General features: G+C 46.6%; 7 protein-coding genes across 7 annotated transcripts; 2 read left to right on the top strand and 5 right to left on the bottom strand.

Annotated features, from left to right (window-relative positions):
- Window positions 1-387: 387 nt before the first annotated feature.
- Window positions 388-2644, bottom strand: BKA67DRAFT_540987 (fungal-specific transcription factor domain-containing protein; the record flags this gene model as incomplete). The annotated part of the gene is made up of 4 exons (XM_046100850.1): window positions 388-604; window positions 661-990; window positions 1044-1560; window positions 1621-2644. The coding sequence occupies 4 exons, from the start codon at window positions 2642-2644 to the stop codon at window positions 388-390; spliced, it is 2088 nt and encodes a 695-aa protein (XP_045952508.1).
- Window positions 2645-3076: 432 nt separating this feature from the next.
- BKA67DRAFT_582922 (uncharacterized protein) lies at window positions 3077-4365 on the bottom strand (the record flags this gene model as incomplete). The annotated part of the gene is made up of 5 exons (XM_046104033.1): window positions 4130-4365; window positions 4017-4069; window positions 3952-3965; window positions 3829-3891; window positions 3077-3759 (listed from the first exon to the last, which is right to left on the bottom strand). Coding segments are annotated over exons 1-5 (380 nt in total), but the record flags the coding sequence as incomplete, so codon positions are not given.
- A 408-nt stretch (window positions 4366-4773) lies between these two features.
- Window positions 4774-6332, bottom strand: BKA67DRAFT_663865 (uncharacterized protein; the record flags this gene model as incomplete). Its single annotated transcript, XM_046108266.1, has 6 exons — window positions 4774-5266; window positions 5327-5733; window positions 5821-5888; window positions 5955-5991; window positions 6059-6154; window positions 6222-6332. The coding sequence occupies 6 exons, from the start codon at window positions 6330-6332 to the stop codon at window positions 4774-4776; spliced, it is 1212 nt and encodes a 403-aa protein (XP_045952506.1).
- A 2424-nt stretch (window positions 6333-8756) lies between these two features.
- BKA67DRAFT_582918 (uncharacterized protein) lies at window positions 8757-10994 on the top strand. The gene has a single exon (XM_046104032.1). It carries the CDS (start codon window positions 8945-8947, stop codon window positions 10952-10954), a length of 2010 nt encoding a protein of 669 aa, XP_045952505.1. The 5' UTR covers window positions 8757-8944; the 3' UTR covers window positions 10955-10994.
- A 1070-nt stretch (window positions 10995-12064) lies between these two features.
- Window positions 12065-13285, bottom strand: BKA67DRAFT_582917 (uncharacterized protein). The gene is made up of 3 exons (XM_046104031.1): window positions 12867-13285; window positions 12532-12705; window positions 12065-12465 (listed from the first exon to the last, which is right to left on the bottom strand). Exons 1-3 carry the CDS (start codon window positions 12935-12937, stop codon window positions 12363-12365), a joined length of 348 nt encoding a protein of 115 aa, XP_045952504.1. The 5' UTR covers window positions 12938-13285; the 3' UTR covers window positions 12065-12362.
- Window positions 13286-14948: 1663 nt separating this feature from the next.
- Window positions 14949-15208, bottom strand: BKA67DRAFT_582916 (uncharacterized protein). Its single transcript, XM_046104030.1, has one exon. The coding sequence runs from the start codon at window positions 15196-15198 to the stop codon at window positions 14962-14964; it is 237 nt and encodes a 78-aa protein (XP_045952503.1). The 5' UTR covers window positions 15199-15208; the 3' UTR covers window positions 14949-14961.
- Window positions 15209-16786: 1578 nt separating this feature from the next.
- Window positions 16787-18134, top strand: BKA67DRAFT_663862 (uncharacterized protein; the record flags this gene model as incomplete). Its single annotated transcript, XM_046108265.1, has 2 exons — window positions 16787-17623; window positions 17679-18134. The coding sequence occupies 2 exons, from the start codon at window positions 16787-16789 to the stop codon at window positions 18132-18134; spliced, it is 1293 nt and encodes a 430-aa protein (XP_045952502.1).
- Window positions 18135-18320: the final 186 nt, after the last annotated feature.

The following is an 18320-nucleotide window of genomic DNA, read 5'->3' as shown; positions in this document are numbered from 1 at the left end:
GTTGGGTATCGATGTACCTATCAGTAAAATCTATCATGAATGTCACAACAACTTTCAGCGAATCTTGTACAAAAGCAGACCGAAATAATCTTCTTGTTAGACTTTCGTAGGAAATAGATCCCCGTAACTGAGCGATAAATATGCATCGTACATTTTGAGCTTGCACTTCGCGTACTTGAATGGCTGGTGAATGGCTAAAGTTTGTACCATATCTCCTTCTGAGAGCATGAGCTCTGTCAGATATATCTGATCGCCACGACTAATTGCTAAAAATGTATCGTTTGGTGCATTGCGTCAGGCATGAGTATATCGGTGATTATATGTGAATCCTGGTCGTTTAATGAGATTTTAACCTCTTTGTTTGCTTGCACAATATCTAATTAACACTCAGAAAAGGCCATAGCCAAGCGTTGAGTCACTCGTTCCAACTTGAGCGAAATTTGAGAAGTCCAAGGCCCCAAGAGGATCAAACCACTCCTGGTTATATAAATCTGTCCCTGATGGGTTTTCGGTCATTGGAAATTGACCATTGTTGGGTATAAACTGTGTGGAATCAAACGGGGAGCGGAACTGGAAAACGTGCTCTTCACCGCCATGAACGGCTCTAAATATAATATATGTAAGTACGCGGCCATGCAGAAAAATACAAAGTGACCTTACCCTGGCATGACAGATGATGAGCTCCGCCCATTTTGCTGTGGTTGGGGGGTCACAGGAGTCCCTGAATGTAACTCGTTGTCCAGCGAATTTTTATCCTGCGGTACTGTTTGCGAACTGTTTCTGTCAGTAGTATTTGCGTTATTTCTCGTTTGACGCGTCTCTTGAGATAGTGTTGGGATTCGCGCCCCTTCGACCACGGTTACATGACCCTCTTCTTGCTTCCCTTTGAGTGCAGACACAAGATGCTCTACTCCATGAGCACATGATTCCGGCCAGACTGTACCTCTAGCCGAAAGCTGTTTCAGTATGTACAACGCCTTCTTCGCATACCTAGATAAATCATTAGCTCTGGAACTAGGCGAACGAGAAGCGGACACCTGTACTTTTGTGCCGAAGATATTGTTGTTTCACCCTCAAGTGCTGCATATGTCAATATGAAACAGCTCATCCAAACCGACCACGTAAGAAGTGGCCAAACCATAATGTTGTGAATTGATTTACCACTCTGCCGAGGATTGTTTGTGATGACAGTATCTATGAGAGCCCTTGATGCACCAATGCATGTTTGCAGTGCGGCTTGAGAAGCAGGAGACTTGGTTTCTGATGCTAGAAGTGGCCTGAACAGCGTGATCGTAGACTCGTGGTGCATGATAGAAAGCAAAACTTTTTGTGAGGGCGAGATCAGCTCTTTGACAACAGATTCCCCCTCATTCTGAAAGTCCTCTCGATCGTCTGTCCTGTCATGCACATCATTCGTCCATTTGGCTAATTCAGATTGAACAACCATAGCTCGGTCAACAGTATCATGACGTATCGCAATGGACTTATGCCTAAGTTCTAATATCAAACCTCTAATGCGGGCGTGTTTGGAGAGAAGAGTAAGAAATAGTAATGGGTCGTCTATCAACACATTAGCATGAACTTCTTTGCAGGGTATAAACAAATTTTTGCGAGGCTTACTTTCAGTCGAGCCACTCGATGGATGTTGTCTATGGCTTTCATGCGAGGGCAGACAAACATCGCTGTCATCGTCCACTATGCCCAACGGATGGCCTAGAGACTGGCAAACGATTCTTTCTAAACAGTAGATCGACCACCAAATACGCTTTCGCATCGCGGCTTCTTGAGGACTGAAATTTGGATACCGAACAGGACATCGGTATAGACCAAGATGGAACGACATACGTACGATGATCCCACCAAGTCTTGACGCCATGTTAAACTTAAGCATGGAGACTAGAAAGAGCTGAACACAGACAGCTGCCTGAATGCTTTTCAAAGACGCAGGGCATCCTAATGCAAACACCATACTTGACGCGATATGTTCCTGATTGAGAAAGACAAGACTTGTTGGGACGGCAGCTCGGTTGGTCCCGGTTTGACGCGCATCAGCCAGAGATATCGAGACTAAAGAGCGCACAATGGTAGCATCCGCCTCACTTATGTTGAATATGCCGATAGTTGCGACCCTCTCGAACGTTGCCAGTACTTCAGGCCCATGGAGGAAGGGGAAAGTTGAATGCCAGTTCTCAAAGTAACTTTTCGTCCAAAGCACCAAGTTGTCAAAGTCGATAGTAGGTGCCCCTTGACTCGGGTCTTCGACGACTTCATCTTGTCGCCAGAAAGGCGCACGAGATCTGGTGCCAGGGGTCTCGACGATATCCGGAGCTGGGTCGACTAGCTCATCGTCTTCGCCTGGTACAATATCCCCCTGTACTTGGTTTCGATCAACTGGACGGCTTCCAAGAGCGCTCCGAGCCAACACATCATATACAGTGCGGATAAAATGTATGCCACTTCCACTTCCAATGAATCGAGGTAGTCCCGAATTACCGCCATTCCTCATGAGCCCGATTTCTCGAGATGCATGGCCACGAGAGTCTGTCCGCCTTCTTTTCGCTGGATGTTGCAGCTGAGTGGGGGACCGCGCCGGTTCAGTGTGGCTGGACCAGTCGTCCAGCCCTGGGCTTGTAGTGTCACTCATTGGTGTTCAAGTCACAATACTCTGCCACGAGGCTTTGGCGAAGCGAGTGGCAGACCAAACGCTGTCATGTGTTTTATACTCAGAGCGCACCTTATGTGCGGTTTCACCAGCCAAGGAAGAGTTTAGCAATGATGATCAGCAGGATTTGGAGAAGAATCTTGCACCTACAAACTTCGACTCTTCAGCTTGCCGGCTGCCCATTGCCCGCGCTAAGCGCTAAATGTAGCGTTGTCCAGACCCGAGGGATTGTCTTAACCCACTAGGTTACGTTAATCGAAGAGGCTGACTTCTTAAAGATTTCAATACACCTTTCATACTCTTAACTAATGGTTAAATAACGTTGAAGCACGACACATCGACCTTCCACAAGCATATATGAAACTATGAGCATGCCAAGGCTGTTTCTCACTATAGCCATCTGATTCGAGTCACTTCAATGAACCAAGCTCTATTCTTGACTTTTCTGTCACTAGAAGTACATATTTTGATTATCCTTCGCAAATCCACTGGCTTTCCCTTGTTGGCCTTTTCCCGACATGGAGCCTATGTGCTGCATTGCTACGGGTCTGGTATCACTTGGTGTTGAGGGGCTGTTCCCTTGAAAGTGAGCTGATGAACCATCCATTTGCATACTGTCTCGGACGCTTGGGCTGCCCGTACCAAACGTTCTCCATTGTGTGTTAGCGAGCTGGCCCGAGAAGCTCGAGTCCATTGGGGCCACAGCGCTATTAGTTTCTTGAGGTGGCATCCCTGCATCTAAACCCAATGGCCACGGCTCATTGTTTATTTGTGTATTCAGTGGCAAACTGTCAGGCACCTGCATGGGCATTGGCGATGTTGTGCTGCCCATTGTCGCAGAGGTATTTTCTAGACCACGTTGGTGCTCAAAAAACCATTTCCGACCATCGTTACGAGTGTCCAGTGGATTTCGCGACCAACTTTGGACCAACTCAGTCTTTGTTTGAGATGAAGGCTTCATGAGTCGCAAGCCGGCATCGGAATAGTCTCCCAGTTCTGTACATCTAGCATGGATTTCTGCTAGTGCAAAGAATAAAGCACGTTCAGTCTCAAGAAGGCGTTTCTCTAGAGAATTCAAGTATCCTGCTGGAAGTCCCCTGTGATGATGGATCAATTTGATGGCCGGACAAAGTCAACTGCGCCCGGAGCTGTCGGTGGTGCATTACCTCCTATTCTGCTCTGGGTAACGGCAGTTTTCTGGGGCATTTGCGCACTGGGAGCACACCGGTCTGCAGCAAGATGATCAATCAGTCATTTGACAAGACTAACTCTCAGGCATTTCATCTTACGTCTTACGGTCGCACTGTCTGTATATTAATTCTCTGGCACTATATCAGCTTGTAGAAATGCTTACTTTCTGCTTTTTGGTTCGGCAGAGTTCGCAGGCTATCGAGGCTGTCGTTTCTGCTATTGAGAAATCAGTAGGCGCTCCAAGCTTAATTCTAAATAGGAGGAAGTGCGACTTACCAGCCTTGTTTTCGTTCATGTCTACCGTCCAATCCCTTACCAAATGTCGTGACGCTAAGCGCGTATGGCTTGTTCATTTCTTGTCAATCTTTGCAGGGTTGATGTTCGTTCGTTACTTGGCAACAATCTTTGCAGACCTCATTTACCGTGCCGGACATTTTCTAGCCAGCGTAACGAACGCCCCCGTTGTGGGCAAGGGCGGTCCCTTGTACTAATGGGACCGACCCCGGACATAGAATACTCCGGGGCTGCGCGGTCGCGACCTGGCACCAAAGCCACTGGAGTGCTTCAAATTCAGGTTCAAATTTCTGTACGAAAACATCGAAAATGCCTATAATCAGGCAGAGAAGTAAACAGTCGATATTTGTCCGATTATCTGGTCCAACGTTTTACCACAGTTCATTATATCACAGACGATCATTGGCCGTCAACAATCGAAGAGTACCACGAACCCAATACAGTAAGACAGTGTACTATAGTCATCCGCTACTTTTAGTTGCATCCTGGTATCAATGTCCCCATGGTGTGGTTGTCCTGTTCCCGAGTATTGTAATGCATACATGTATATTTTCTGGCAACTCTATAATTAAGTTATAGAAAAAGAGATCTTCGTAATTACTTTTACATTATCTCGTCTCCTGAGTCTACTTTTCAGAGAGGAGAGACTCTAAGCTTTGTAATTTTACTGCGCCATTATCGTTGCGTATACGCGTCCGCACGATGACTGTATGAGTTTCCTTCTCATTCACACCTGGAAGTGGGTTACTCCTGAGTGGGTTGAATTCTAATTGCTTGCTACCGGTATGCGAAGAGACGCCGACCATCATTTCGTTTGGATAGTCCCTGCTGTCATTGCTGTGTGTCACGCCACTGCCACTGCGCGAAAGGTGAAGTTCAAATTCGTCTCCTCGCTCCTCGTGGATGATGTGCACCTCTTTGGTTACGAAGATTTCTCCAACTGAGTTTGTCAGTACTGGCCAGAACACTGGAATGGAAGCGCAAATGCTCGCCACATCCACCTCGATGGCCGACAATATGATGCTTATCGGAGAATACCACGTCGGATCGAACGTCGGATATGTAGCAGCTTGATGCTTTACTAGGCTCGCTAGTCGCCAGATAGAGACAAAAACCACCCTAAAGGTTCACTGTCAGCTCAGAACACATGTATATACAACCAATTTTCAAAATACTTACACGCAGCCACCTCCCAGCAGCCCTACTAGGCCTAAACGATTCGTGGGAACATTGGTCTTCCTAACGACCAGCCACACCGGTAATGAGAGAATGAATATATCAATCGTCATGTTAAAGCTGGCATGGCTAAGATACGACCGGACGAAGCCAGTTCGACTTGAAGATCCGTAGCCGTAGCAATTCTTCTCGTTTCGTGACATTGTGAGGTCCCAAAATTCGTAAACAGGCGCACATGGAATCCAGGCCAGGATGGCGAAGATCATTCCCCACACTGAAGAAACAATCAGGAGGGACCAGCAGATCAGTCGTAAAGTACGTTCTTCAAATACCCGAAGGTATTGTAGGAGAAGCGAAATCTTGATAAATGTGGTGGACAGGATGTAGGTACCATTCGCAATGTAATACCCCTATTCTTGTTATTTAGTATCATTTCACTGAAGAGTAACTGACTCATCCAGGGAGACTGGAGAAGATTCATGGCATCAAATACTCACTTTAAAATAGGCCGACATTTGATCCTCTGTTAAATATATGAAATGCTGGCCTAGCCCATAGTCGGGTACTGAACTCCATCGTGTTAGAATGTTTTTTAATTCCAAGGTAATGATTTTCAGAACTTTCTACTCACACATGCAAATGCAGGTCGCTCCCGTGATACTCGCAAGCTACACGGCGTTACGAATTAGTCGCTGCCAATAGCAAACTTTCCATCAGAATTCGACAGTGACATACCAGAACAAGTAACAAGAAGAAGTCATCCCATCCAGGGGAATAGATGACGAAGAATCTCGTGTAGAAGCGAAATAAAGCGCAACCCCATGATATGATCTAGACACTGATGGTCAGTATCCAATCTTTCTAGCTTCAACATAGAATTTGGCCTCGGTAGACGTACCAGAAATGTTACAACGGTACCCAGAAGCGTTGCACGACTGTTCGCACTCGGCACTGCTTCACTAAGGTTGTCGTATGTCCCAATAAGGTCGAACAAGTCGTCGGTCGACATGTTAACGATTGGCAACGACAATGATGGTTGCTACGTTTGACGGTTCACATGAACGCGAAAACTAGTAGAACTACGGAATTCTTTCTTCTAGAAGAGGTTTAACGAGCCATTAAGTTAAAATCTCGCGGATTTACCGTACCATGCATGGTATTTTTGGCAAATTCTTCCATCTAATTTTGACAGCTCCAAATTAGGATCACCTTGTGAATGCTGGCTAGGAAAGCCACGAGTTCAACGGCCTGACAATGTCTGATTGCAGGGTCACCCTCCAACACAGCACTATAAAACACGGCTCTCGAACTCGATCCTATTGGTGACGTTTATCAAGCGGCCATTTCGGTGGACCTGACAGGGAAGCGGGAGGATTCGTGGTGGATCTTATCCACGCTTCTGGGCCCTAATAACAGATTTACGAAGCTTAACCTTGAAATATTGAAAATAAGTTCACAACCTGGGAACGTAGCCAACTGGATTCAAAAAAAAAAAAAAGAATACTCTGGTCTTCTAATGCATGTAAGTTTGCTAATCGCCAGGTGGGCCGATTCCTGGCAACAGAAGATACTATAGCCTATTCGGACGATGCAACAGTAGGCAATGTATTACCACTGCTGATTCTATACCGAGCTGGTGGGCTGAGATACACGGTATAGGCAGATACTGGGGCGTGCTCATCTGCTCCCCTGTAGTGCAGCGTAAAATATGAAAATCATGCCATTAAGAAAAAGATAGACATGGACTGAAGAGAGACCACGTCGGCACAACTTCAAGAAGGGGCTGACTATATTAATATCACTGGCAGCATACGCGTTGCGCTATCTCAAGTCGACCTATAATGACCTGGTAGCTTCTGTACGTGCTCTGCAAAAATCTGCTGTTATGCTTTATTGCAATTAATCCAAGACAAATATGGAGGGCGTATCCCTGTTCACATCTGGTGGATCCGATGCCCATACACGAAGATAACGGATATATTTATGCGCTATGTTTCGCTCTTTTTGGCCTCGTTGTGATGTTAAACATGTTTGAGTACATACCTGTTCTATAAAAACTTTAAATTATGTTTTTTTCTTTCGCTAGAAGGCACGTGCCAAGAGATAGTTCTTACTATGTTTTGTTGTGAAAGTGACCCTACTAACTCGTTGGCTTGTAGCTATCTTTGTCCTAAAAAAAATTTACTGCATGATCATCAAGATAAAAACTACCGTTTGAATACACTCACAACAACGCAGACCACCTGGGTCTGTTCTGACCTTCTGACCATCGCAACAAGATCACGGAGAGAATATCGCGAACCAGTATGGGCCGATAACCCTTCGCATGATCGCATGTGTGCTTGTACGACATTGATCGGGCAGATCGTTCAGTTTCTTCTGTCCATTCTAAGGTGTCTACTGCTCAGAGCAACGATTCTTTGCCCATCGAAATATGTCTGACGCACAAAACGAGCTTCGCTGGTGTTTTCACGCTCTTTCGTGGTGATATCGTGGATAACCTGGCTGTTAATGTTTGAAGCCATCTTGAATTCTTGGTAGAAGAGTTGATGGTTGAGTTTGAGAAAACTGAATGGGGCTTTTTTTTTTTTTTTTTTTGGCGTGTTTGCTAGACTGGAAGTGAGAGTAGAATTGAAGGCAATGAGTGTGGTGTGGCAAGGTGTAGCGAGATTGAGAACTGCGAGCGTTTTATGTAGAGAAGATTGTATGCGATGTACGTTTGCGTCATTTACATAATTTTTGTCGAAGTCTTTGTTTTCAGGCGCCCATCTTACCAACAAACTTCTATACAAACGGAAGCTGCGAGCGCGACAAGCAGCTGTTGTCCCAAAAAAAAATCATATCAAGAGAACTGTTTGCTAAGCTTTTATTGGTGACCTCATTACCTGCGAAGCAACGCAGTGCTCATGTATTGTTCAGGGCTGTCTAGGCCCTGCCACGTTTCCTGGGAGTACAATCCGAAGCCAGTATCTGGGCAATTCGGAGAAAATTGCACTTGTCTGATTAAGAGATGAGTGAGAAGATGTTTCCAGAATGCTGCTCTCCTGTTGCATCTTTGGCACATGTCGTATTATATGTGCTAAGCGAATAGATACGGGTTGAATGCATACAGACGCACAATTAGCTGGCACTATGGGCAGGTTCCGAACAAATACAATGGTTTAGCAATTGCGGCAACTAAACAGCACATATCACAACGCAAATCATACCAGCTCAGGATGGCAGACCGCATCATATTCGTTGCAGAAAGAGAAATTAAAGGAGTCATTTGAAGAACTTCCAAATTCACCTCTGTTCGATCAAACCTACAACTGTTTTTGGTTCATGGCGTTCATCGGCTCTCAACTCCGATGTTTTAGTTCCGATGTTTACGGCCTGCCTGTTTGAGTGTAGTGCCAGTCGTATGCGGCGGAGCCGCAGTGCACACCGTGAAGCCATCACAAGCCTCCCAACTCCGTCTCATTAGGTACCTGTATCGCATGCGACTAACTCAACTTAGTGGCTCGGTTATAGCGCGGGTGACACCATCCAGGCAGTCATATAAATTTGAATCTCCGCAGATATTGATCAAGTTATCCGTGACCATTCGTTACCTCTCACAACACATTGCTCGTCATTGCCATGGGGCAACCTAATATCGAAGCGCCTACACCTGGGCGATTCCTTCACGAATCGAAGCGGCTCAAAGTTGTACGTGTGTTCGGGATCTGTCTAGCACTGTACTGCTTCAATGTTGGACTCCGTAATGCCTGGACTTTACTAGATGACGACGAGGAGCTGCCCCGTACATCCGTAACGTCGCCATACGGAACCCTTCCTACACATGACGACCCTTTTCAATTCATTCCCTGCACGAGCCTTACCGTGCCGCCGGCTTTAGAGAATGCGAACCCAAACCATACGTGGGCATCGCTGTTTGATGCAAATCCCGACCATTGGAGTTGGGGAAATCCAGACACTAACCTGACAGTGGACCTTGAGGACCCGTACGCTGGGCGGGGCATCTATCTCTGTGGATGGCTAGATGTACCCCTCGATTACACCAACAAGTCAGATGAGCGCATTATACGGCTCTCAGTGACCAAATATCAAGTATCAGGTTTGGCGCTTTTGGATGCTTCTGTACAAAATCCTAACGCTGGGAAGAAGAGCGAACGGACCCTTGTGGTTGAGCCTGGCGGTCCAGGCGGTAGCGGTACCAATCTTGTTTGGCGAGCCGCCGAGGACGATGGGAGGCGTTTCACCGATGGCAAATACGACATTCTAGGATGGGACCCTCGTGGCATCAACACCTCGCTCCCTTCGATTGCTTGTTGGCCATTTGATGCAGATCGCGATCGTTGGTCACTGCAACTGTCACAGTATCGCGAAACAGTAGCATCGCCACGCGCTCAGCTGGAGTTCGCGGATGCTATGCATGAATCAATTTTACATGGCTGCTGGGAAAGGCACGGCGACTTGGGAAGGTTCATGGGCACCTCTTTTGTTGCTCGAGATCTTGAGGAGATCCGAAAGGCTCTGAGAGAGGATGAACTGACGGGCTACCTTGTGAGCTATGGAACAGGCATCGGACAGACTTACGCCAACATGTTTCCGGAAAGCGTCGGTCGCATCATTTTAGATGGTACAGAATACGTCCGTGACCACCGTTTACTTGCAGGTTTCGGCTGGACTGCTCTAGATAATGGTACCGATGCCTGGCATGACGGTTTTCTAGGAGAATGTGTGAATGCTGGTCCAAACCACTGTGCGTTGGCAAAGCCGCGCAAAGGAGAAGATGTTACAGTGGAAGCACTCGAAGCAAGATTGCATGCATTGCTTCAAAAGATTATCGAGCGCCCCATTCCGGGCTATACCAAGACCAGCGGACCATCACTTATCACTTATGGTCAGCTAGTCCAGGCTCTCTATGGTGCGATGTACAACGCGAGGTCTTGGCCAGCGCTGGCACAAATGCTCTATGAGCTCGAGGGAGGAAACTCGACCCTTGCGGCGGCTTTTTTGCAAGACTGGGAATTTGATCCGACGAAACCATGTCCTCTCTCGCCACCAAACCCCTCTTCGGACGAATTAGGTCTCATTGTTATATGTGCAGACGCCTGGGATGCACCTCAGCCCGACGGACTCGACTGGTGGCTGGAACTCTGGGACAATATGACAACAAAATCATGGATTGCTGGTAACGCTAGATTTTTGGATGTCTTCCCGTGCCGACACTTCGCAGACTATTGGCCAAAACCAGCCGAGGCTTATCGGGGCGATCTCAACAACACACTGAAAAATCCAGTGTTGCTGATTGCTGAGACCTACGACCCTGCCACACCTCTTCGCAACGGGCGGCGCCTCCTCAAGGAGATGGGGGAAAACGCTCGATTGATTGCCCATCACGGTTATGGACATTCTTCCAGAGACATTTCCGATTGCACTGACGGCATTGCCAAGGCATACCTCTTGAATGGCATTGTTCCGGAAGAACAAGAGACGGCTTGCTATGCGAACGAAAAACCGTATCTCTACGGTGTCAAGTCAAAGAACATCGGTATTATGAACACTCCCGAACAAGTCTGGGATCCCATCGCTGATTGGCGGGAGCACATGAGAGATATGCAGACGTTTGGGCATGTACAGTAGATTGTATGAGGCATCAAAAATGATACAAGTATGAGACGCATTTGATTCGCCTATTTTTTATGACGTTGGTAACTAACGTGATTCATCGTTCCTGCTTTGTCCATTCTTTTGCGATTAATGAGCAATATTGATACTGTTGTTCTGTGATACAGTGAGTAGCATACGCCACTTTCCGATGACATTACGGAGATCACTCTACCCAAAGCAATGCCAATCGAACTTCAAGTTTCACATGCTCGGTTCTGAGCGTGTCACATTTTTGAAGTCCGCACAGGACGATGTTAATACTTTCAAGCGGCACTGAACTTATCAGGATCTCATCACTTACCTTTCGAAGTAATACGGATGATTTCAGCCAAGCGGAGCAGCTCATGAGAGCCGTGTATGTTCTTGAGTTTGTGACCCGATCGCTCCAATTCCGTGATCATTCCAGCTACGTCATAATGTATTGGCCGTACTGCTTGAAGTTGCCTCGTAGTTCCAATTTCGGACCATAATTACTGACGCAACTACAGCCTTAGAACCGAAGAAGGCTCGGAAAACATAGTTCGATATCGCAATGATCCTCAGCCTACTCTGAAAGGAAAATGTTTTATGAACTATGGTGGCATATTCCCTACGTCGCCACTTTCGGTGTAATTAGCACGTGTTTGATGTGAAGACGAACTCTTAACAATAGTCGCAGGAGAATATAATTTTTGTAATAATTATTATAAAAGCAAATACATTCCAACGTAAGCTATGATATATTTGCACTCAAAGTTTCTCCGACGGCAATCGTTTCAGGGCTATACTAAATATGCGTCAATATTCTATTAAGTCCTATAGTCTGCTGACTCCTCATAGAACGAGAACAGTGCGCTCCATTAGTTCACGTGGCCCATCAGATATATAGGCAAATTATAGTGTACCGGATTTTATCGTCTTTGGTCTCAATTTTTAAATGTTTTGAAAGCTCTGTAACAAAGAAAGTCCAGATACTACCCGTGCAGCATATTGAAGAAGCAATCCAGATATGTTGCACACACTCAAGAAGGACGAGATCGTCAACATATGTGCACAAACAATAGTAACGTTTGACGCAAGCACATCAAGCTAATGAATGATCTCATCACTCATTTATTATTTCCCTTCCTATCTTATTACAACTATGGGTGATGTTCGAAGCGACCGGTATCCATATCTCGATAGAATGAGGCCCCTTGAAATTGTCCTTGAAGCTTCTTCAAAATGCAACTCTCAAGACCGACTTCTCCGCTATGCCGTAGACCATACATGCCAATGCATATGCGCTTTAAAAAAAAAAAAACAAGCAAGCGTGCATGAATTGACTCTCGTCTACGACGTACTCAGAGTCCCCAAAATAAATTCCGGGTATCAAGCCAATGCCGTTGTTGAATAGCCGCACTTAATTGGCACAGGCAGCAGCAGTCGCACCCGTGGCGGCAGCATTGGCATTGGCAGCGTTGGCTCCGGCATTGGCGGCGCCCTGCTTTCTGCCGGCGTGGTGGCTGTAACACGCGGATGGTTAGCCGTCTGTAATATCTCGGCATTGAATCTATCGCTCAGGTACATACCGAGCAGCGAGGCAAGCCGGATCAGCCGCGGCAGCCGCATTGGTGTTGGCATTGGCGTTGTTCGCAGCGGCAGCGGCTCCAGTGCCAGTAGCCGCATTGGCATTGGCGTTGGCATTGGCATTCGCATTGTTTCCATTACCGGTAGCCGCAGCGGCCTGTCCAGTCTTTCTACCCCTGTCTGGAGTGTCAGCTAATCATGCGTGCCTTGAAGAGGAAAGAACTCGGGGTTATGATTCCGGCACGGGGTACTAGGCAGAGGGCATGCCGTTTACAGTTTCTTTTCATAGAAAATTGAAAACGGGAAGCATAGGGAGATTATATTATTGAATACTTACGCGTGATGGCGAGGCTCAATGGCCATGGCGCTGACAGAGGCCACGAGGAGAAGGATGGAGAAGAACTTCATTTTGGTGGTGGGATGAGTGAAAGATTCGTTATGTCTGATTGTAAAAACTTGGATATTTAATAGGACAAATAACAAAATGGACCAGCCAAAGAATTGAAGTTAAGAGAGAAAGAGCAATGAAAGTGAGGTTGAGAGCGGAATGGTAAAAAGATCTCTGTACTTGGATGAGACCCGCGTTTTTATAGACCATCCGATCATATAATGGGCAACGATGCTTTGATGCCAGTGCACCTCCAAGTATGGATGGCAGCCATCACCGGCGTTCATCTCATTCACGACTAAACGTTCCAAACATCTATTTTGAGTATTGCATGCCCTCGCGACGTCTCATTCCTGATTTGAGGCAGATCATCCCATGTTAATATGCGGGGGAAACGTTTCAGGCTCTATGCTGGTAGGGCCCGTGGGCTGCAGTTGCCGTTGAGTTTAACGGAGTTTGGGTGAGTTTAGGTTAGCGCCAAGCTTCTGATACAAGCTTTAGCGCTGCCCAACATCCTGGGCCTCCTACCTGGGCACTTACTTGCCTTATGGGTATTAGTTGCATGATCCAAAACGTTCCCCAGATTGAGCTCATATTTACTGATGTTTGATGAGCTGCAAAAGTCGACTGTGTAGAGACCAATCGTCATCGCGATGTCGTTTGGGTTATGTTTTTTGGTGAGCAGCCAGGGTGATCATCTCACCCAAAATACCATTCGACGAGCGCGATGTCTTGGCCGGCCCAAGATTTCAGTAGCAAGTATACACTTCGCCCTGACTCGACCTTATGCACTTGAAGCACCTGTTTATATTAATCCATCACAATTTTTCGTGTTGAGATGGCTAGGGAGACGTGAACACAATCAAGCTTGGGTATCGCTATGAAGTTTTCCTCGTGGTCTTGTTAGCCGACTGACCTACCAGCCTGTTTCAAGAACGGTTGTTTTCAGATATTGGTGACATCAATCGAAGCGGGTCGTGTCTGATTAACAGCATGGGCATGATATGGAACCAATCAGAGATTGAAGAATTTCACCGCGCATCTTTGGGGCCACCCTCAAAGCTGTCACTGGACAGTATGCCTGTTCGCAGTCAGATTTACCGTTGATGACTTAATATTTTGACAATTAGATTCCTTGTTCAGCTACTTGGGTAGACTACTCTGCCGCCTTACACTTTGACCACGAATTCCCTCGATTCTCGTTTGATATTATTACTTTGAATAGCAGTACGTGCCGATTGCATCATTCAGTGAAAAGGCACGTTGTATCAGGGAACTAGTGAAATAAGAAGAGTCTCATTTTAGTGACCAGTATCTTAGTCGCAATACAAGATAATTCGATCCATCGCGCTTATTACAACTTGGCATCAATATATGTTGTAGGGTGACATTAAGGGAGACAAGTTTATGTGGTTTTGCAATAAAGGAAATCGAAGGTATAAAGCTCCATCTTGACCTTATGTATCTGGTTCTAAATCTAGCTCTTTCAAATGCGTGATTGTGACACACATGGGTTTCAAATAGACATCTCCATCGCTAAGCAATTCTACTCCCTGATAACGATCAGACCTGTACAAGACGATCTGATTAGTTACATCCGATTTTCATGGCGGATGGTCTTCACGAGTTCGCGATCAAGCCACGATCGAGATAGCGTTTAGATTACATCAACATGTTAATTTGTCACTGCCGGTTCGATATTCTCTAAGATGGGGTTGTTCTTGGTTCATCTCAACCTCAGCTCACTTTGAGTTTAAGTACAAGGTGTGAGACCAATGAACGATTCGGCGACATAGTCTGATGAGTCTTCGATGTTTAGGGGCTCCCTTCGCTATGTAGCGGCCACCATAGTCCCGCTTTTGAATGACAATCCCAGAAATACAACTGATAGGAGGGACAATGAACGTCGTAAACGACGAGCTAACTGCATCCTTTCGACTGTGTCAGAAAGTATGCGCTCATTAAACATGAGAACGAGGCGTGTTGGATTAAAATGCTGCAGATAAATCCCTACAACTCTTCGAACTTGACCTCCAGTTTGGTCTCATATTGACAGAAACAATATTGTACCTTCGACATCGCCAACATGATACCGCGTCTTGGAAACTTGATAAGTTAATATATTCACGAACATTTCGGCAGTTGATTGAGAGGTCTCGAATTCCCATTGAAACTTCTCTACGCTACGAAGCTCGACTCCGACTTTTCCCTGGAATACTGTGCTATTGCGTTCCAGCAACTTTGTGAAAAGAGCGAGAAATGAAAGTTTAATCCTACACATTCCTTCTAGGCGACAGAATTGCGGTTGAAAGATTGCAAAGCATTGTGCGGCCAGGATTTGAGGCTCAAACGGCGCTCGCTAACCAAATTACACTGCCTCGTGAAATTCTGCTGCCTGCGTTTAATGGCGCTAAACGGCTTGATTTGTGGTAGCTGCGGGGCGCTGCGCGCTAATCGGAGCAAATGACATCAAATTCCACAGGCCTGGATTACTGTTTTGTCCCTTTCTCTCCACAGCATGGATCACCGTTCGGGTATGCAGAGCAGAACTGACTAGGGTTACTATCAAAGTTCTGACATCGGTATGGATCTCAGAGTTATTCTGAGATAACTCGCTGCCTGGCTCCTTTCGCCAGTCCTGTCACTGTGGCCGTGGCGGGAGGAAACTAACTAACCTTAACCTAACCTAGGCTTATGGCACCCGGCCGAGTGGATTGGCCCCCAACTGACCCAGGAATCCTGTTGAGGCTCTCGCAAGATCCCCGGCCTACCCTACCAGCTTCAGTCTTGCCCATAGCGAAGCCATAGAATCAACATTCTAATGCCTTTACTCCAGTCGTGGCCACTGATCTAGTACGCAAGGTAAGCCATATCTTGTTGCCTGGAACTGCCATTGCCAAATCCTCTGTTGCAGGGCTGCCAGACAGTGCCAAGCTGTGTCCTTCAATTCGTCCCAGCTCGTTAGACTCGCTCAGCTAATTGTTGTCCAAAGGTACCATAGAGCACATACGACAGGTACATCTATCGTAGATTGGAGGCCAAACATCCTTGCGTTCACGATCGGAAGACGGGTCCACTAGACGCTAATTGGAGACTCCATAGTGTTTATATGATATCAACCCCCGGCACAGGCCAAAAAAGTTGGGTGGATACTTTCTGGCGATAACATCGGCGTCACTAGTTCGTTGCACATGTTCGCAGGATCTGATCTTGTTTATGCGAGGACTCCTGCAAAGAGACAACCGAACGGCATGGAGAGTTCGGTTATGTTGCCAAGTTGAGTGTATATGCGGCTGAAAATATAGGTGCGTGTACCAACAATGTTTGCAAATGCAATGATCTACATCAATCACTACAGGGTTTCGGTACCACATTAGGTCTCACCTCAACCAAATTATTCGCGTCATTGGCTGATCACCTCAGCCCTATGTTGCGTTTCATAATCGATGTGGATTTGTTGCTTGGATTCAACTATTAGAGATGCCCAGCCATAACCCCCCTGTCAACTGTTTTTATACATGACGGGTCTAAAAGCAACTTCGGCAGAGAAACATGGGCGGCTTACACTAGCCACGACCAACCCAAATTCCGCCTTGACCATTAAAGAAACCTGGTCATCTCGGACTATGGGTTTTAAAATAGCCTTTTGTTAATTCCTTCGGCACTAGAGGTAACGACTTCATCATGCCATTTGTACCTTGCCATTAGAATCAAAGCTCGAGATAAATATGGTATGGCTGGTGTTACTTAAGTCACCATGAGTTTCTCCCATCATCGCCAAGTAGACATTGCCACCAAGTGTCACTCATATTCTAAGCTCAGAAATCTGTATCTTATTTCAATTATCACGAGTCTTGACCCTAGACGAAATGGGCGATTCGAACACTGCCATTCGGGTAGCCATCATTGGCGGTGGGTTAACGGGTGTCACTCTGCTTAGAGGTCTGATGCGTTACCGCCATATAGCAGCCGATCTGTACGAGTCGCGACCTTCTTTCAAAGAAGAGACGCCTGGCATTGAGCTAAGTGCGCTTACCCAAGACATCCTCCAGCTGATCGACCCATCGATACTGTCCTGTCTTGATCGCTCCGGGGCTATATACACCACCGCAGACTGTTATATTGCCACTGGACCTCTGGCAGGGCAGCGTGTCGATTTCACTGGGCAGTCGAACATAGATCGTACTGTCAGTCGTCAAGCTCTCCTGACAGAATTGCTGGAGGGCATTCCACCGAGAATGGTTCACCTAAATACGAGATTAGACTCTATTATGGAAGGGTCTCCGGGCAAGGGTCTCACCTTGATCTTCTCGGACCGAACTCAGAAAAGATACGATGTAGTTATCGGCGCTGATGGGATTCAAGGAAAGACCCGAGCTCACGTCGTCGGCCCAAAGGATCCTGCTCAAGTGCCCAAGCCTTCTGGTTTTTGGAATTTGCCGATTAAAGTTTCCGTGAACCGGGCACGACAAATGATTGGAGCAGAGAACTTCGACTCGACAAATCCTCGACAAGTGACTTGGATTGGACATGGTACGACGATGCAGCACAACTTGATTAATGCTAGCAAAGATGTGCAAATATCAATCACCGGTACTTTTGACGGCACGAACGAGGAGTTCGCCTGGGCAAAACTGTTTTCGCCTGAGGAATTCCAGCAAATATTCTCCCAGAATATGCTTCCGCCATGTCAAGGTATGGTCAAGGTATGATTTACTCAATTAATCTATCCACATAACAGATAATACTGACACACGATAGCTTGCTCAGAGTGTCTATACGATACAAATCGCGGGTATTTGCCAGATACAACACGTGCCGACGCGGACTTACACCTCTAAGAATGTAGTTCTTATGGGTGATGCAGCTCATGGGATGCTGTCAAGTCATGAGGCCTTATCAGGTCTAGCCTTTGAAGAAGTTTTGATTCTAGTCACTCTGTTAGGACGGACCACGTCGAGATCCAGCATTTCCTCAGCACTTCGCGCATACGATGAAGTGTGTCGACCTCGAGCGGAAACCGTGATCAGCGCTGCACATGACATTAGTCTTCTTATGACGGGACGGGCTCCTGGTATTGGTCTAAACCCAGTGCCTCTCGCGGAAGCGTTGAGGCAGAAATGGGGCAGCATCGAGAACCTCAATCTGAATGCACATTGTATGGCGGCATTGGGGGCAATGAATCGTAACTCCCCACCCATGGAACAGTGGCAGTGAGAAGTATGGATAGGAATGTTGGCAGCAGGAGTACTTCATTACAGTGTCCCGGTGGTACTTTTTATGCTCTATATTCTATGTCTTGAAAGACCAGACAAACTGTTATTACTTATGCTTCTGCATACGTCAGCCGTTCTTGTCGGGGATGCAGGAACGGCTTTGAAGAAGAAAAAACTCCCCATTTAC

The sequence above is a fragment of the Truncatella angustata genome (genome assembly GCF_020726525.1).
Source record: "Truncatella angustata strain MPI-SDFR-AT-0073 chromosome Unknown BKA67scaffold_10, whole genome shotgun sequence".
Lineage (NCBI taxonomy): Eukaryota > Fungi > Ascomycota > Sordariomycetes > Amphisphaeriales > Sporocadaceae > Truncatella > Truncatella angustata.
Note: the sequence above shows the minus strand (reverse complement) of the source record. Positions and strands in the feature narration are given on the sequence as shown.

Bases quoted from the DNA above. Each gene is read 5' to 3' on its own strand.
- BKA67DRAFT_582916 (XM_046104030.1), bottom strand. From the start codon at position 15,198: ATGTGTAGGATTAAACTTTCATTTCTCGCTCTTTTCACAAAGTTGCTG.
- BKA67DRAFT_582918 (XM_046104032.1), top strand. From the start codon at position 8,945: ATGGGGCAACCTAATATCGAAGCGCCTACACCTGGGCGATTCCTTCAC.
- BKA67DRAFT_582917 (XM_046104031.1), bottom strand. From the start codon at position 12,937: ATGAAGTTCTTCTCCATCCTTCTCCTCGTGGCCTCTGTCAGCGCCATG. The intron at 12,706-12,866 runs GTAAGTATTCAA...CACTCCAGACAG, and splicing joins ATTGAGCCTCGCCATCACGC to GGGTAGAAAGACTGGACAGG. The intron at 12,466-12,531 runs GTATGTACCTGA...CGCGTGTTACAG, and splicing joins CCGGCTTGCCTCGCTGCTCG to CCACCACGCCGGCAGAAAGC.